Here is a 15,883-nt window from a genome sequence, read left to right as displayed (position 1 = left end):
AAACAATGTAAATGGCATCAGTTCTGATCTTCTCACACAATTAAGCTGGGAGAGATCTGTGAAAGAAAAGTTCATTTTTAAAGTATTTATCATAAGACTGTCATTTCCTCTCCAAATACAAGACATATTTATTACCTTGGTATGATCAATGCGACTAGAAAGCTCTTTCGAAGCAAATCCACCAAAAATAAGACTATGTATAGCTCCTATTCTTGCACAAGCCAACATAGTGTACATTGTCTGTGGTATCATCGGCATGTAGATGACAACACAATCTCCTTTCTTCACACCATGACTCAGCATAACACCAGCTAGCTTGGAAACCTGTAAAAGTAGCAATTTACAATTATTGATATGAACTTAAAGTATGTGTGATATTAACTATTGTTTAGACTATTAAAATAACTTATGTGATAAAGAAGTAATTCCATAGGTTGGGTTTACAGTATATATTAGTACAGAGTAAGTTTCACTTTGATATAAAATCATATAGTAAAAGCCACCTAAACTTTTCACAAACTTACCAGAATATACAGTATGTCATTTGCTGCCATTTCACATCCATTTTTATAAAAGAGGAACGTACATAGAGGAACGTACTCTATCAAAATTTGATGCAACATATGTACTGTATTTTAAAAAATTAAACAGGAGAGTTTAGGTTGTTTAATACTTAGAGGTTCTTTTTAATTTCCTTCTGTATTTCGTATGCATTCTGTAACTGTAGAAAGAATTGTAATAAGCTTGTATCTTTACACATTCAATCTCATATTCTTATTTTGTGTGTATGTGTATTGGAAGTAATAATTTAAGGTATTATTAGAGGTATGTTTTATTAATATTATCTTATGATATTTAGATTAGATTGTTTTCAAATGCTACTAACAGCTTGTAATTTGTGAGTAATCCCATAAATTTTTATGCTGGTTGAAAACCAAAATAAAAATGAATCCAGTTGCAATAATGTATATGCTTATTTCTTGATGCAGACCAATTTACCTCTTAAAATACTGTATATTTCTGGTATCTCTACTCCTACAACACTAAGATTGTTATTTATATTACAAAATATTATTCTTTGAAAAAGAATTCACATAAACATGAAACTTCACATTATAAATACATGGAAAAGACTGTATTTGACTATATTCTCAATTTCATTTACAAATAAAACAATGAGCAACAATACAGAATACAGAATTTGCATTTCATGATATTACATGTTCACATGCAAGGACTTACATGGGGAGCTCTTGTAGAAAAAAAAAAGATCAAACAAATACACAAAAATATTTACAAGGCCCCAAGGCATTTCAATTCATCTGTCCTTTGATATAGTCCCTTGCATTTCTATTATAGGCAATCAACATGTAATTTATGTAGGCAATTGACTTTTTATCTCCCCTAGTCTCTAAACACTTGTCAGAAAAACAAAATATCCCTATCCAATATCAGAAAAAAGTAATGTATCAACAAGTAAATGTGCTATTCCTATTTTTAAAATATTAGCTGTAACATACTTTCAGAAAGAAATAAGTCCTTAGCACCCTATATGTGCAATGAGTGCAATGTAGCTTATTCCTTTCAAAATCACAAAGCACGGATTGAAGAAATAGATTGTCCTTTTCAAATCCTATCTAATGGGGGAAGAAGCAGGCAGTTGTGCAACTTGCCCAGAAGACATTCCAATATCTATTGCTCAATATTTCTCAAATAAAGTCCAACTATATGTAGACCTTGATGCTGGTAGGTAGGAGAATGTAGTAATAATACCATCCATATATCATATTCATGTTACATTTTTGTTTGCAGTTTAATTCACTTCACATAAACTCTTATACACCATTTTCTGAATAGAGGAATTTCAGTATGGCATCAGGTGAACCAACATTTTTCACACATTTGACCAAGAAAATAGTTCCACAGCTTTTATCTATATAATGTTATATCTGTATAATTTCCTGTACAGGTAGTTCTCGACCTATGACAACAACTGAATCCAAAATGTATGTTGATAAGTGAGACATTTATGTGAATTTTGCCATATTGGACGACTTTTGTTGTCACAGTTGTTAAGTGAATCATTGCAGTTGTTAAGTTAGTAAACCAATTGTTAAGTGAATCTGGTTTCCCCATTGACTTTGCTTGTCAGGAGGTCGCAAAATGTCATTACTTGATCCCGGGACACTGTAACCATCATAAATATGAACCAGTTGCCAAGCATTCAAATTTTGATCACATGACCATGGGGATGCTGCAACAGTCATAAGTGTGAAAAATGGCCATAAGTCACTCTTTTCAGTGTCATTGTAACTGTGAACGGTCACTAAACTGTTAGTCGAAGACTACCTGTATAATGAAAAAAATCTGAGAACCATATAAATACTTAGATAAGGAGTAAAAGCAATACAATATTCTTAGAAATATTTTAAATCAGAGGTCAGCAACATGTTTGCCTTTACAAGAACAGTATGTGTGATGTTTTTTATTATATATTTCACAGCATGTTTTCATTTAAACTTAAATCTTCAGAATTCTCTTGACCTATCAAAGTTTTATAGCAAGGGCATAAAAAATATATCCACTAATTTTTCTTCTTTGGCCCCCAGACCCACCAGAACACTGGTGGATTTCAGCAAACATTTTGACTTTTTTCCAGTATCAGAAGTTGAGATAACAACAGCCAAAATGGGTACCTAAAGCTTTGCAGACACTTAATACGTTGATTTCACCCTGTATAATTTCTGAAACCTCTTCCAGAATGGGCCCTGGCCCAGGCACTAGCCTGTCTACTTCTGGAGTACGAACATCACCATTTCAAACAAAACTCTCAAGCTTTTAGGTACAAGACATTTTATGTATTTATTTATTGCTCTTTTTTAAAAAAAACAATGGAAATTTTTGCCTTTGGATTCAATCATTATAACTTAGAGGAACATGCTATTTTCTATTAAGTCTGATTCTTCCATGGGAACTTTAGCACATTTTCTTTTTGTAGCTTTCAGATAAGCAATGCCCGTGAAGTAGTGACTTTGGTTTCTCTTCCTATGAATTCCAGTTAAAATAATTTCTTTCAAAGAGTTGGCCTATAGCCAGTGAAGTTTTGAAGATGGATTGAAGGAGAATGGAGCTTATTTCCCAGCTCCTAATTTGGATTGATTGTTCTAAACTAAAAGAAGTTCATAGAAATTAACACCCCATTCTTCTTCAAGTAGTACAGGGAGATAGCATTACTCTTCCTCCATGAAATCAAGCCAGTGGGTCAGCATGATATAAGCAATAGAGAGGCTTATTTTTATCCACCTCTGAAAGTATGTTCTAGATCAGGATGTCAAACTCATGTCACAGTGGCACACGTTGCATGACGTATTGGGACTTTTTTTCCCTTCACTAAACCGGATGTGGGCATGGCCAGTGCATGACACATTCGCCCGCAGGCCAGGAGTTTGACAGTCCTGTTCTAAATGTATATTATATAAGCAAGGGAAGGAAGGAAGAAGAAAAGCAAGTTCTTTGAGAAGTGAAGCCATACAGAATGCTCACTTAATTACTTGTCTGGCGGATACGGCTATTTCTTCTATAGAGAAAAAAACAGCAAAAAATTATCCTAACTATTGACTTGAGGAAAAGGCATAAACCCAATTAATAGGCATGTCGTGGTGCCTCCTAGGTGCCCTGAGAGACAAATTTGAATAAATGGTTTACCTATGCTAGTATATTAAAGTGGAAAAAGCAATTTAGGGGATAAAGACTGAAAATCAAACTGAAGGAATCACTAAAATAACCAAATTCCACTGCATTTATAGAATAGAGAGGAATTAAAGGAACTATTGGTTTACTTACACTACATTAAAAACAGAAGGATGTCATTTTATTTATTGTGGAGCTTGCCTGTAAAACTGATTTCAACCTTGATCTGTTCATTTCATAAATATATCCAGATTGTTTTCTGGGAAATAATATAGAAGTGTTCTATCATTGTCATCTTCTAGAATATATTCCCCAGTTTAATGCACTGGAATTTTTGGTCTCACATCCATATACTAAACAGGTTTGTCCCTGCTTACCTGTTCAAAATCAGATTAAATTGCCCATGTATTTAGTCTGAAAAATATCATTCAAAAAAGTATTTTATAACATATAATGTTCATCAATAATTCAGTACAACCAGACAAAATAATAATACATTGTCTCATGTTAATAGGTTTTAAATCTTTGTGTCTTTATATCAGTAACCTAATGGCATCTAAACTAGCAAAACAAAGTAAACACTTTAAATATTGATAATTATAAATTAAGGAAACATCAGACATCAAAATATTCATGACATGTACCTTCTCCTTGGTGTCATATGGGCAAAATGTTGGCTTGGAAGAGCTTAGAGATTCTATCTTGCATATAGTGGTGTGAGTATACTTGAGGTGAACAGGGCTCACACCAATATTGTTATGTCCTGAGAACTCTAGGAGTTCTCACTCAGGTCCACTCACTTTGAGTGGGCGTTCTTCCACCTTTCCTCATTGGTTGGTTCTCCCCAGCAGCCAGCTATAAAAGCAGGCTGCGGGGTCCAACCAGTCGCTGATTGCTGCGAGCCAGTTCCAGGCGTGGCAAGCACGGTCAGCCCTTTATTGCTTAATAAAGTATTGTTGCACTCATGCTCTGGTTCAGCCTCTCATTGCTCAAACTTAACACTGGCGACGAGGATGGGATGGCGACCAGAAGCACCATGCAACCGCTGAGTCACTAGCCGCCGATCCGCAGCCCAGAGAGAACGATCGGCCGGCGATAAGGGAACGCTGATCCGCAGCCAGAGAGAGCGGTCAGCCAACAAAAAGAGCAAACAAAAAGAGCAAACGCTGATCCGCAGCCAGAGAGAGCGGTCAGAATCGAAAGTTAGAAGCGTCTGTAGCCGCTTGTTAGCCCAGCTACAGAGAAAGTGAAGCGCTGCGAGCCGCAGCCGCTCTGTATCAGGCGCGAAATTCAAACGGTTGTCATTTGAATTTCAAACCTAAAAGGTACAGCACAGCACTGTAGCCAGTCACTGACGCCCACTCAGGCGCGAATCCAAACGCCATCAACGGCTAACAGTCTAACGTGGTTAACCCAGAGAGAAAGAGAGGAATTAAAACAGCCTCTCCCGAGCTGAAATCACTTGCCCACCACGGGCCCTAAAACATTGTCTGCTGCCCCAGAGAGATTTTTTCCTCAGGTTGTTCAACCGGTCCCAGCACCATGAGTTCCAATCCAGTCTTCCCGGCGTTTAAACCAGACGAGGAGAAGTGGGAATCGTATAAGAACCGCTTCAATCATTATATCGATGCAGTTGGCCTGGCGGATGCGGGGAGCATCGGAAAAAATCGTATTTCCTAATCTACTGCGGGGCCACCGTCTACGATACGGCCGCAGCGCCGTGGCTCCTCGTGAGTTGAAAAACGTTCCGTGATCTGAGTTACTTGAAATTCTCACTAACCACTATTCCCCCAGGCCCTCACAGATTGCCAGGAGATTCACCTTCCGTATGAGGAAGCAATCGAGCAAGGAGACCATCAATCAATATATGGCCGCTCTCAGAACAGCAGCACTGCATTGTGGGTTTGGAACCTACCTGGAGGACATGCTCCTCGATCAATTAGTCTGCGGGGTCAAGGATCTCCATCTGCAAAGGCGACTTCTCGCAAAGAAAGACCTCAACCTCGCACAAGCAGTCGAGGAAGCCTTGGCAGCCGAGTTGGCAACAACATCAGCCACCGAAATCCAGGGCCCTAGCGCCAAGCTGACATCACTTCCAGTCCACTCCGAGGAGGTGGTAGCAGAGGAACCCATCAGTGATGAAAACGAAGTCCACCGCCTATCCAATGACAGACGGCCGCAGGTAGGAGCCAGACAAGAAAACAGCGGTCCTCCCAAGCACATCACCCTGTGCCTAGCCTGTGGGGGATCTCATCAGAGGGCCACCTGCAAGTTTAAAGGAGCCACCTGCAATAACTGCCATAAAAGGGGACACATCGCGAGAGTCTGCCAAGCCCCCCAAAGCGCAGCACAAAGGCACCCTCCCTCGCACTCGGGACCACAGAGGCAAGTACTGAACTGTCGCACGCACCACCTTGCCAAGCACACGTACCACTCTGTTAGTAAAATTTCTCTCTCCGTTTCCCTAGAAGGTAAACCGTGCCGCATGGAGGTTGACACAGGGTCAGCGCTCTCAATTATCTCGTGGAACACCCTTAAGAGGCTCCAACCAAGCCTATCCACTAGCCGGCTCCAGAGATGCCAGTTTGGCCTGAAGGACTACCAGGGGAAGACCATTCCTGTAATCGGCAGAGGCAAGTTCCTTGTCAGTTTTAAAGCTTTTAAAGGCCACCTACCTCTAGTGGTAGTTAACGGCAATTTACCCACCTTATTGGGGCTCGATTGGTTTCCCATCTCGGCCTAGGGCTAACAGGAGTCCATGCTGTCTCAACCTCAGACACTGACTCCTTATTCGCTGATTACTCAGATGTATTCAGCGAAGAGCTGGGGTGTTATAATGGTACCCCCATCTCATTCTCGGTTGACCCCCAAGCAGTCCCAATCAGGCTAAAATCGCGTAGGGTCCCATTCGCTATTCGGCCAAAACTAGATGCAGAATTGGATAAACTATTAAAACAAGGGGTCATTGAGCCAACAGATTTCGCCAAGTGGGAGACGCCCATTGTCACACCCCTCAAAAAAGACGGTAGCCTGAGAATTTGCTCGGACTACAAGACGACAATCAATAAATTTCTACAAGTTAGCGCTTATCCTGTGCCTGTCATCCAGCACTTATTACACACATTCGAACCAGGCAGCATTTTTGCTAAATTGGACATGTCTCAAGCATATCAGCAGTTCCCTGTAGATAACCAAACAGCGGAACTCCAGACAATTGTCACTCACAGGGGTGCCTTCCGATGCAAGCGTCTCCAATTTGGCGTAAGTGTGGCCCCGGGTATTTTTCAATCCCTCATGGAGCGGATTTTGCAGGGCCTCCCTGGTGTAGTACCCTACTTCGACGACATCTTAGTCTCGGCCAGGGACAGACCCCAACTCTTCCAAAGAGTTCGAGCTGTGTTAGAGAGGTTCAGACAGCATGGCCTCAAGTTGAAAAAAGAAAAATGTACCATTGCCACTAGACAGGTGGACTTTCTGGGTTATAAAATTGACGCCTCTGGCATTCATCCCCTGGAGTCCAAGGTTAAGGCAATCCACGAGGCACCCACTCCAACCTCCAAAACAGAACTGCAGGCGTTCTTGGGGCTGTTGAACTTTTACGCATCCTTTTTGCCCCATAAAGCATCAGTAGCTGAACCCCTACACAGATTACTGGATAAAAAGTCACCATGGCACTGGGGGCACAAGGAAGACCATGCCTTTAACGCCGTCAAATCACTACTTACGTCAGAGGCGGTACTTATTCAATTCGACCCTAACCTCCCTTTAGTACTGGCAGCTGACGCCTCCCCTTTTGGAATCGGGGCGGTACTAAGTCACAGGCTTCCCAATGGCGCCGAAGCTCCTATCGCCTTTTTCTCAAGGACGCTCTCTGCCACGGAGCGCAATTATAGCCAGATCGATAAGGAAGCCCTAGCAGCTGTTGCAGCCGTGAAAAAATTTCACGAATTCCTTTTCGGCCATTTTTTCGAGCTGGTCACGGACCACAAACCCCTCCTGGGCCTCCTAGCCGGGGACAAGCAGACCCCTCAAGTCCTCTCCCCGAGGATGACAAGGTGGACTCTCTTCCTAGCAGCCTACTCCTACAGACTGGTACACCGCCCGGGCAAAACACTGTCCCACGCTGACACCCTCAGTCGCTGCCCCTTGCCGGCCCCGGCTGAAGACCCTGCTCCTGTCCACGCTATTTTCGAAATCACCCAGTTGGACCTACCCATCACGGCCATGGCCATTGCTGCTAAAACCAAGACAGACCGAACACTCGCCCAGGTGCTCGACTGGGTGAGGAGGGGGTGGCCGGGTGGCAATGTTGATAACAAATTCACACCTTTTAAGACTCGCATGCAGGAATTGTCAAGTCTGCAGGGCTGTCTACTATGGGGCACTCAAGTGGTCATCCCGGCCTCACTGCATACCCGAGTTCTGGAAGCGTTGCACGAGGACATCCTGGCATCGTGAGAATGAAAGCGTTAGCACGCAGCTACGTGTGGTGGCCGGGTCTAGACGAGGACATTGTCAATTGGGTAAGTTCCTGCAACATTTGCCAGGAATCCCGTCCTGCTCCCCCATTGCCACCCCTACTAGATGGGAAAACGCCAGCGCCCCTTGGTCTAGAATCCACATCGACCTAGCGGGCCCTCTGCATGGGAAGATGTTCCTGGTGGTCGTGGGACGCTTATTCCAAGTGGATTGACGTAGCACAGCTATCCACGACCACCACACTAGCAATCACCAACGTGTTGACACGCCTGTTCGTTACGCACGGGCTACCCGACTCCATCGTCTCCGATAATGGCCCACAGTTCGCATCGACTGAGTTCAGCCGCTTCGCTGCCAACCTGGGTATCCGCCACATTTTCACAGCCCCATTTCACCCTGCCAGCAACGGGCTGGCTGAAAGGGCCGTCAGGACCACTAAAGAAGCCCTGGCAAGGTTCAACAAAGATGACTGGCACCACAAACTCTCGCAGTTCCTGATGAGCCAGCACTCAACTCCTTGTTCAGTCACCAATAAGTCCCCAGCTGAGCTCCTGATGGGCAGGCGCCTGAGGACTGTATTGGACAGACTACACCCACGATACTGCCCTGACTCTCCCCTCGCTTCCTCATCGGGGGTTAGACATTTTATCTTACAGGAGCCAGTTTTCGCGAGGAACTTTGCTGGAGACCCCCTGTGGATCCCGGGCGAGATCGTAGCCATCACCGGGCCGCGGTCGTATCGGGTCAGACTGGAGGATGGCCGCGTCTGGAGAAGGCACATAGACCAACTGCGCAGACGCCTCAGCACCATCGCCAGCAGGGACCCAGAGACTCTAGACAAGGGTAGGCTTCATCCTCAGCCTCACATCCACATCACGCCCGGCGATCAGTTCACACCTACAACCGGTTCCGAAAGCCCGAACACAGACAGCGGTGCCCAGACAGTTGACCAGCCCGATCCAGCCTTCGAGAGCACATCCCCAGTGAGCAACCCTACGAGCCCAGGGCAGGCCCAAACCGAGGGGCACACTGGTGACACTTTGCCGACTCTGCCTGCCCAGGCAGACCCCGGACGGACAGACAATGTTCCAGAACTACGCCGTTCCGGGCGCCAACATAAACCTCCTGCCTACCTCAAAGACTATGCATGTTCACAGCTGGGGGGAAGGGGTGTTATGTCCTGAGAACTCTAGGAGTTCTCACTCAGGTCCACTCACTTTGAGTGGGCGTTCTTCCACCTTTCCTCATTGGTTGGTTCTCCCCAGCAGCCAGCTATAAAAGCAGGCTGCGGGGTCCAACCAGTCGCTGATTGCTGCGAGCCAGTTCCAGGCGTGGCAAGCACGGTCAGCCCTTTATTGCTTAATAAAGTATTGTTGCACTCATGCTCTGGTTCAGCCTCTCATTGCTCAAACTTAACAAATATGCTGCACACGATCGTGCATTTAATTCAAAAATGGAAAATTGAAATTATGCAACCCAGCAGATCAAAAAAGCTTTTAAAATGAAGTTCTTACAACTCTCTTTTAGGAATGAAAGAACAATACTATTTTAAGAATGACAACATCACAACTTATTGAGAAGATACTTTTGTTAATATTCTTAGCCAAGTTCTCTTCTCACACATTCATAAGAGTCTGAAGAGCAAACATTAGTTATATTTGGTAACTATCATTTTCTTAGAAATTTTCCCACAATCTTGTACTACATAAATGCACTTTCTCAATCTTCTTTAAATAAATCTCTGTAATATGGGCCAGATCAGTACTCAATCAGAATCAGATTATGGATGGTTGTTGCTTTCTTATTTACTAACATGGCATTTGCTATACCACGAATGATTTCAAAATTGAGCGACCTGATCTGGAAGACATCAACAATCTTCTGGATTTAGATCTAAACCTGATTGTTATGCAGAACTATTCCTATAGTTTTCCAGATCTTACCTACAGTATACAGTGCATTCAGAAAGTATTCAAACTCCTTTCACTTTTGTCGATTTTGTTGTGCTGCAGCTTGATTCTACAGTTGTTGAAATTCATTTTTTTCCTCATTAATCTACATTCAATACTTCATAATGACAATGTGAAAACATAATTTTAGAAATGTCTGTAAATTTATTAAAAAGAAACAAACTGAAATATCACATTGGCATAAGTATTCAGACCCTTTGCAACAACACATAAAATTAGGTCAAGTGCCTCCCATTTCTCTTGATCGTTGCTGACCTGTTTCTACACCTTGAATGGTGTCAACCTGTGGTAAATTAAATCAAAATGGGCTTTCATGTGTTTTGCACTGAGGAGAGGCTTCCATCTAGTCACTCCTCCATAAAGCCCAGATCAGTGGAGGGCTGAAGTGATGGTTGTCCTTCTGGAACACTGTCCCATGTCCACGCAGAATCTCTGGAGCTTAGTCAGAGTAACCACCAGGTTCTTGATCACTTCTCTTACTAAGGTCCTTTTCCCTGATTGCTCAGTTTGGCTGGGCAGGCAGTTCTTGGAAGAGTCCTTCTTCCATTTGACAATTATGGAGGTTCCTGTGCTCTTAGGAACCATCAGTGCAGCAGAATTTTTGTTGTACCCTTCCCCAAATCTCTGCCTTGCAATAATCCTGTCTCTGAACTCTGCAGGTTTCTTTGACCTCATGGCTTTTGCTCTGCTACAGTAAGCCTTGTCAGCTGTGACCCATTCTATACAGAGGTATGTGCCTTTCCAAATTGTGTCCAATTTAATTTACAAGATGTAGAAACATGTCAGCAACGATAAAGAGAAATAGGAGGCATTACACTTAAATTTCACATGTTGTTGCAAAGGGTCTGGATAATTATGCCAATGCAATATTTCAGTTTTTTCTTTTAATAAATTTACAGACATTTATAAAATTCTGTTCTCACTTTGTCATTATGAAGTACCGAATGTAGATTAATGAGAAAAAAATGAATTTCAACAACTGTAGAATCAGGCTGCAGCATAAGAAAATGGCAAAAGTGAAGGGGGGGGGGCTGAATACTTTATGAATGCACTGTATCTATTGTCAACCTTCATTGAAACAATAACCTTTATAAATAGGAGTAAGACAGATGCAATCTGAAAGCATATTTAAATCTGTTTAAAGAGGACAGAAGCTTTCATCTATATAAATACAGAACTACACAAAGAAACCAATATACCACTTTGTGGTTTCATCATCTCCACTCATACAGCTCTTCGGTTATACAAACATTACATTGACATTCAGCTCAATGTTCAGTACAAATTAATTATACAACCTCTTATTCTATGGTAAAAATCTATAATTAGAGACAATCTTCTAATGACTTTCAATTGTTAACCTACTGCACTGTCATGTTACATGTAATTAAACTGAAAAGATTAAAAATAGTAAATAGCCATAGCAGGGGGCATTATCTCTCTGACCTCATCTAATCGCAAAAAGCTAAGTAAAGTCAGGCATGAAGGACAGTTGTATAGAAGGGGTGCAAATTAAATTGAGAAACCATATTTATTATGGTCAAGAAAGCAACAGGAAATATATCTACACAGTCATCAGGAGTCAAACTCAACTCAAGAGAAACTTTATGAGAAAAGAAACAAGAGAAGTGGGTCTGTGGTAGAACAAACTCAATAACACAGAGCAACCGTATGTTTCAAATGAACTCTAACAGAATTTACAATTACCTATTTTTTCTATTTGAAATGTTATTAAGATGATACTATATGTTTTATCATTATTGTCATTCAGTTTGAATGTTTACATGAAACATACCTGTTCAAGAACTTCATTGTAAGTTATAAATTCTTTCATATTTGTTACAGGACTGTCATAGATAATAGCAATTTGATCCCCTTGTCCATTCTCAATATGGCGATCCAGAGCATTATAGCAAATATTCAGCTCTCCTCCAACAAACCTAAAAGAGGAAAATGGATTGGAAAATTAGATTTAAATACCAATATGGTAGGCACCTGATTAAATAAATTGATTTTTCTTTCCTAGTTTTTTTCCCAATTTGTATATCATCACTTACAAGTATATAGTACTAACAAATCTAATTACAATTCCTATATAATATCCAAAGAATGTACAGATATCAAAACTAACCCCATTTTATATTAGAATTAGGTTACTGTGCAGAAGTATATATATATATTATGCTAAAGCACAAGCAGAAAATGTTGGTGTAAATTTGAGTAATTATTTGATTTTGAGATTCGCAGCTGATTTTGTAGATGTTAACCTGGAATCCTGATGAGATACACTGAGACACAGTAACAGGTGACAGATAAATTTATGCTTTGTGGCATAAATATAACCTAGAATATAACCTAATTAGACAGTAGGAGCTCTATTTATAAGTGGTGGCACTGAATTTGGCACAATCAACGCTTCTCTTGAAGAAAAAGATTTCAAGATCCATAATTAAACCTAGGGTTCACAGTCTTCATTTTTATTGGCTGAAGAGGGATTCGGTTTTCTTTTTCAACAATCAGGATATTTTAGCCTAAATAACTTAAGTTGCAAATAAAGTAAAATCTGGAAGAAAAAAGAATAGCAAATCCCTGAAATATCTTTACTTTTAACACTCAAGTACAATTTGTATTCATGTTACAAAAAAATGGTCATGGGAGTGAAGAAGACTGCAGTGTCCTTTAAAAGACATACTAATGATAAAACATACTTTTACCCAACTGAGACATTCCTTTGTTTGGATCTACAAATTAAAAGTGAAAACCTCTAATTGTACTTTTGTGGTCAAATTATGTGATTCATGGACCAAAAACTGAATCAAAATATTTATATAAGAAAATCTGCAATGCAAAGCAGTGGCTTTTTAGCTTGAATCAATGGTAAATTAAACAGAACAACAACTTCACAAACTGTTTCATAGGTCTTTGGAAATGGAAGGTCACCTAAATATTTCCTTAAAATATTTATATCCTTATCTTCCTTCAAATGTAGTGAATGCTGCAAGACAAGAATTAACATAAACATCAATTTTTAAGTTAAAACTGAAATGGCACCAAGTTACCACAAAATGAAAGAACAATAAAAAATAAATAAATTCAACTAAAATTGAATAAAAATACCATTTATACGTCAAATAATTTCCTATACAGGAGGAGGTTAACTAATTTACCTTAGATTGTATAAAATAAGATGAAATGGGCCAAATCTCAGGAAATCCCAATGCTTCCCAGTGCTTTAACAGCTCTTTGATATACTGAAAGTCTATGATAAGGGCAACAAGAAGCACAAATAATGTCACTTTCATTATGAGATCATAATGCAACTGACATCAGTTGTGTAATTTACATCAGTGCAATTGCCTTGATTACATAAATTACATGTTATCTGTGCAATGATGTTATGACATAGATAGTGGGAACGCTATACTATGTGTTTGAAGTCTTGCTTCTACCTATAGCAAAGCTTGTCTTCACCACAGTTACCCTCTGGAACACCATAGCACCTGACTTTGGATACCCACGATCCTGTTGGCCTTTTAAAAAGCCATTGAGAATTTGCTATCTTCCCAAGCATGGGATAGGAAGTTAGTTGAATTGATTACTGATTTCCTTATTTGTTATAGTATACCCTGTACTTCCCATTGCTTTTGGGGGAAAAATTTTTTTTAAGAGTTAGCTGACAAAACTCATGTTTGAAAATAGCTAGCCTTTAGAATTGGTAAAAGAAATCAATAACAAATTATTGTTATTTACCATGCACCATTCTGAGCTTTTGTTATCTCTGTGTCTAGGTTCCTCTCATCCTTGGATTTTCAGTCTCACTATGAGAAGCTAATTATCCCTTCCCTCAGAGGACTGTACAGACATGCTTACGGGTACACAGGGACTGTGTATCCACTCTTTTTTAAACAATTTTAATACCTCAATACATACATACATTTCACAAGCTTCTTTGCAAATTATCTAAATTACTTATATCAAGGCACAAAGACAACCTAGGATTTACATCCCATTCTTACAAATAAAAAACAGTCCCGTCCCAACAGTCCCATCCCACCTCTTTATTTCTGCACATGCACACAGTACATAATGGAATATTGGTCAGAAAAAGTTTATATGGGGAGACACACTGAAGTTAGGAGTACAACTTTTGTACTTGTAAGAAAGTATTTTTGAAACGGCATTTGCATGAAAGAAAATAAAGGTTAGCTTTAAAAAACAATATCATGAAAGAACGAATCCGTCAAACTCTCTCTACATTAGCCTCTTTATCAATAGATTTATAGGTTCAAAAAGCCAATGTATGTCAAGTTAATTTTCAACAAGTGATTCATGCAGGGTGACTATGAAGTGTGCTCTTATGGAGTGATTTATGGCTAAGCGTGCAGTAAATACTTAGCCAATTGCTATTTATATGTTTATTTATAGTGTAGTACATTAGCGTACTCTTTCTAATTTTATAAGTCTCATTGCAGTTTACAAAAAAAAATAAGCTATTAAAACAGTAGGTGAAAGCAATCAATGAAGCATGCATTAAATCATTATATAAAACACACACAAATAATAAAAAAAATCTAGCACAGTAATTCTCTAAGTGTGGTCTGCAGGCTACAACTTCAACTCACTCAACAGCCTCAGCAAATTGTCTCAGCATCAACTCCAAATGAGTGTTGCTAGAAATGGCAAAGCAGGGCTGAAGGCCAAGTGGGTCTCTGCCAATGAACTGCTAGTTCATATCTAATAGCCTGTTCAGAAAAGGCTGACTTGAACCAATTTGGTGTCTCAGCCCGCACCTGAAATGATAGATACTTAATCTTGAATTGCATTTTTGATTTTGAGGTTAGTTTAAAAAGGACCTTTAAAACTGATGTGATGGGAAGGGATACAAATGGAACTCAGCCCATTTACTTTATGGGTCAAAAAGGTGAATTCCTTTGCATAGAGCCATGGTGGTACACCGGTTAGAGTGCAGTACTGCAGGTTACTTCTGCTGACAGCCGGCTGCCTGCAATTTGGCAGATCGAATCCCACCAAGGTCAAGGCTGACTCAGTCTTCTATCCTTCCAAGGTGGGTAAAATGAGGATCCAGATTGTTGGGAGCAATATGCTGACTCTATAAACCACTTAGAGAAGACTATAAAAGCACCGTGAAGCAATATAAGTCTAAGTGCTATTGTTATTGCGATGGGGGGTGGGGCAGAATGGGGATGGGTATATGGAGTGTTTGTTTAACTGGGCTGTCCTTGCAGTTTCCAAACTTGCATTTTGTGGTCCCAAATTGCAGAAATATTGAGAAGTGCTGACTTACAAAATCATAGCAGCAATAAGAACTTGAAAATATAAGAACAGCATTGTACATTATTTATAGGTCTCCAAAAATAAAAATGCTTTTCCTGGCCTAGAAAAGATGGTGTGAGATGTACCTCCCTGGCAACAGCATTCCAAAGTCAAGATGCCAACACTGAAAAGCCTCCTCCTGAGTACTCATTCAGTTAATTAATTGATTAACTGAATAATCACTCATGGCATACTCCATAGTAGGATACTCAGAAAATGCCCTATATAGATAACTTTAAGGTATACATAGTATCATATGAAAATAGCAGCCCTTCAAAAATTCTACTCCCTCACAGTGCAAGGTCTTTACAATTAATACCAGAACTCTGAATTGGGACTAGAAATAAACTGGGTTTCAGTAAAAATAGTAAGGGAGTGATATTATATGTTCATATTGCATTCTTGCATTT

At 40.4% G+C, this 15,883-nt stretch overlaps 1 protein-coding gene across 4 annotated transcripts in view; it reads right to left on the bottom strand.

The window, feature by feature from the left end:
- The window catches only part of ACSS3 (acyl-CoA synthetase short chain family member 3), a 129,133-nt gene that overhangs the window by 110,309 nt on the left and 2,941 nt on the right, over window positions 1-15,883 (bottom strand). For all 4 annotated transcript variants that reach the window (XM_087934514.1, XM_087934515.1, XM_026699152.2 and 1 more), the window contains exons 2-3: window positions 11,935-12,079; window positions 136-324 (exon numbers count right to left, since the gene is read on the bottom strand). In XM_087934514.1, the coding sequence (XP_087790640.1) occupies window positions 136-324; window positions 11,935-12,079 (334 nt within the window). The remainder of the gene's footprint in view (window positions 1-135; window positions 325-11,934; window positions 12,080-15,883) is intronic.

The sequence above is a fragment of the Pseudonaja textilis genome, chromosome 5 (genome assembly GCF_049901715.1).
Source record: "Pseudonaja textilis isolate UNSWEBS1 chromosome 5, rPseTex1.2, whole genome shotgun sequence".
Taxonomy (NCBI): Eukaryota; Metazoa; Chordata; class Lepidosauria; order Squamata; family Elapidae; genus Pseudonaja; species Pseudonaja textilis.
This window is presented reverse-complemented; position numbering and strand designations above follow the sequence as displayed.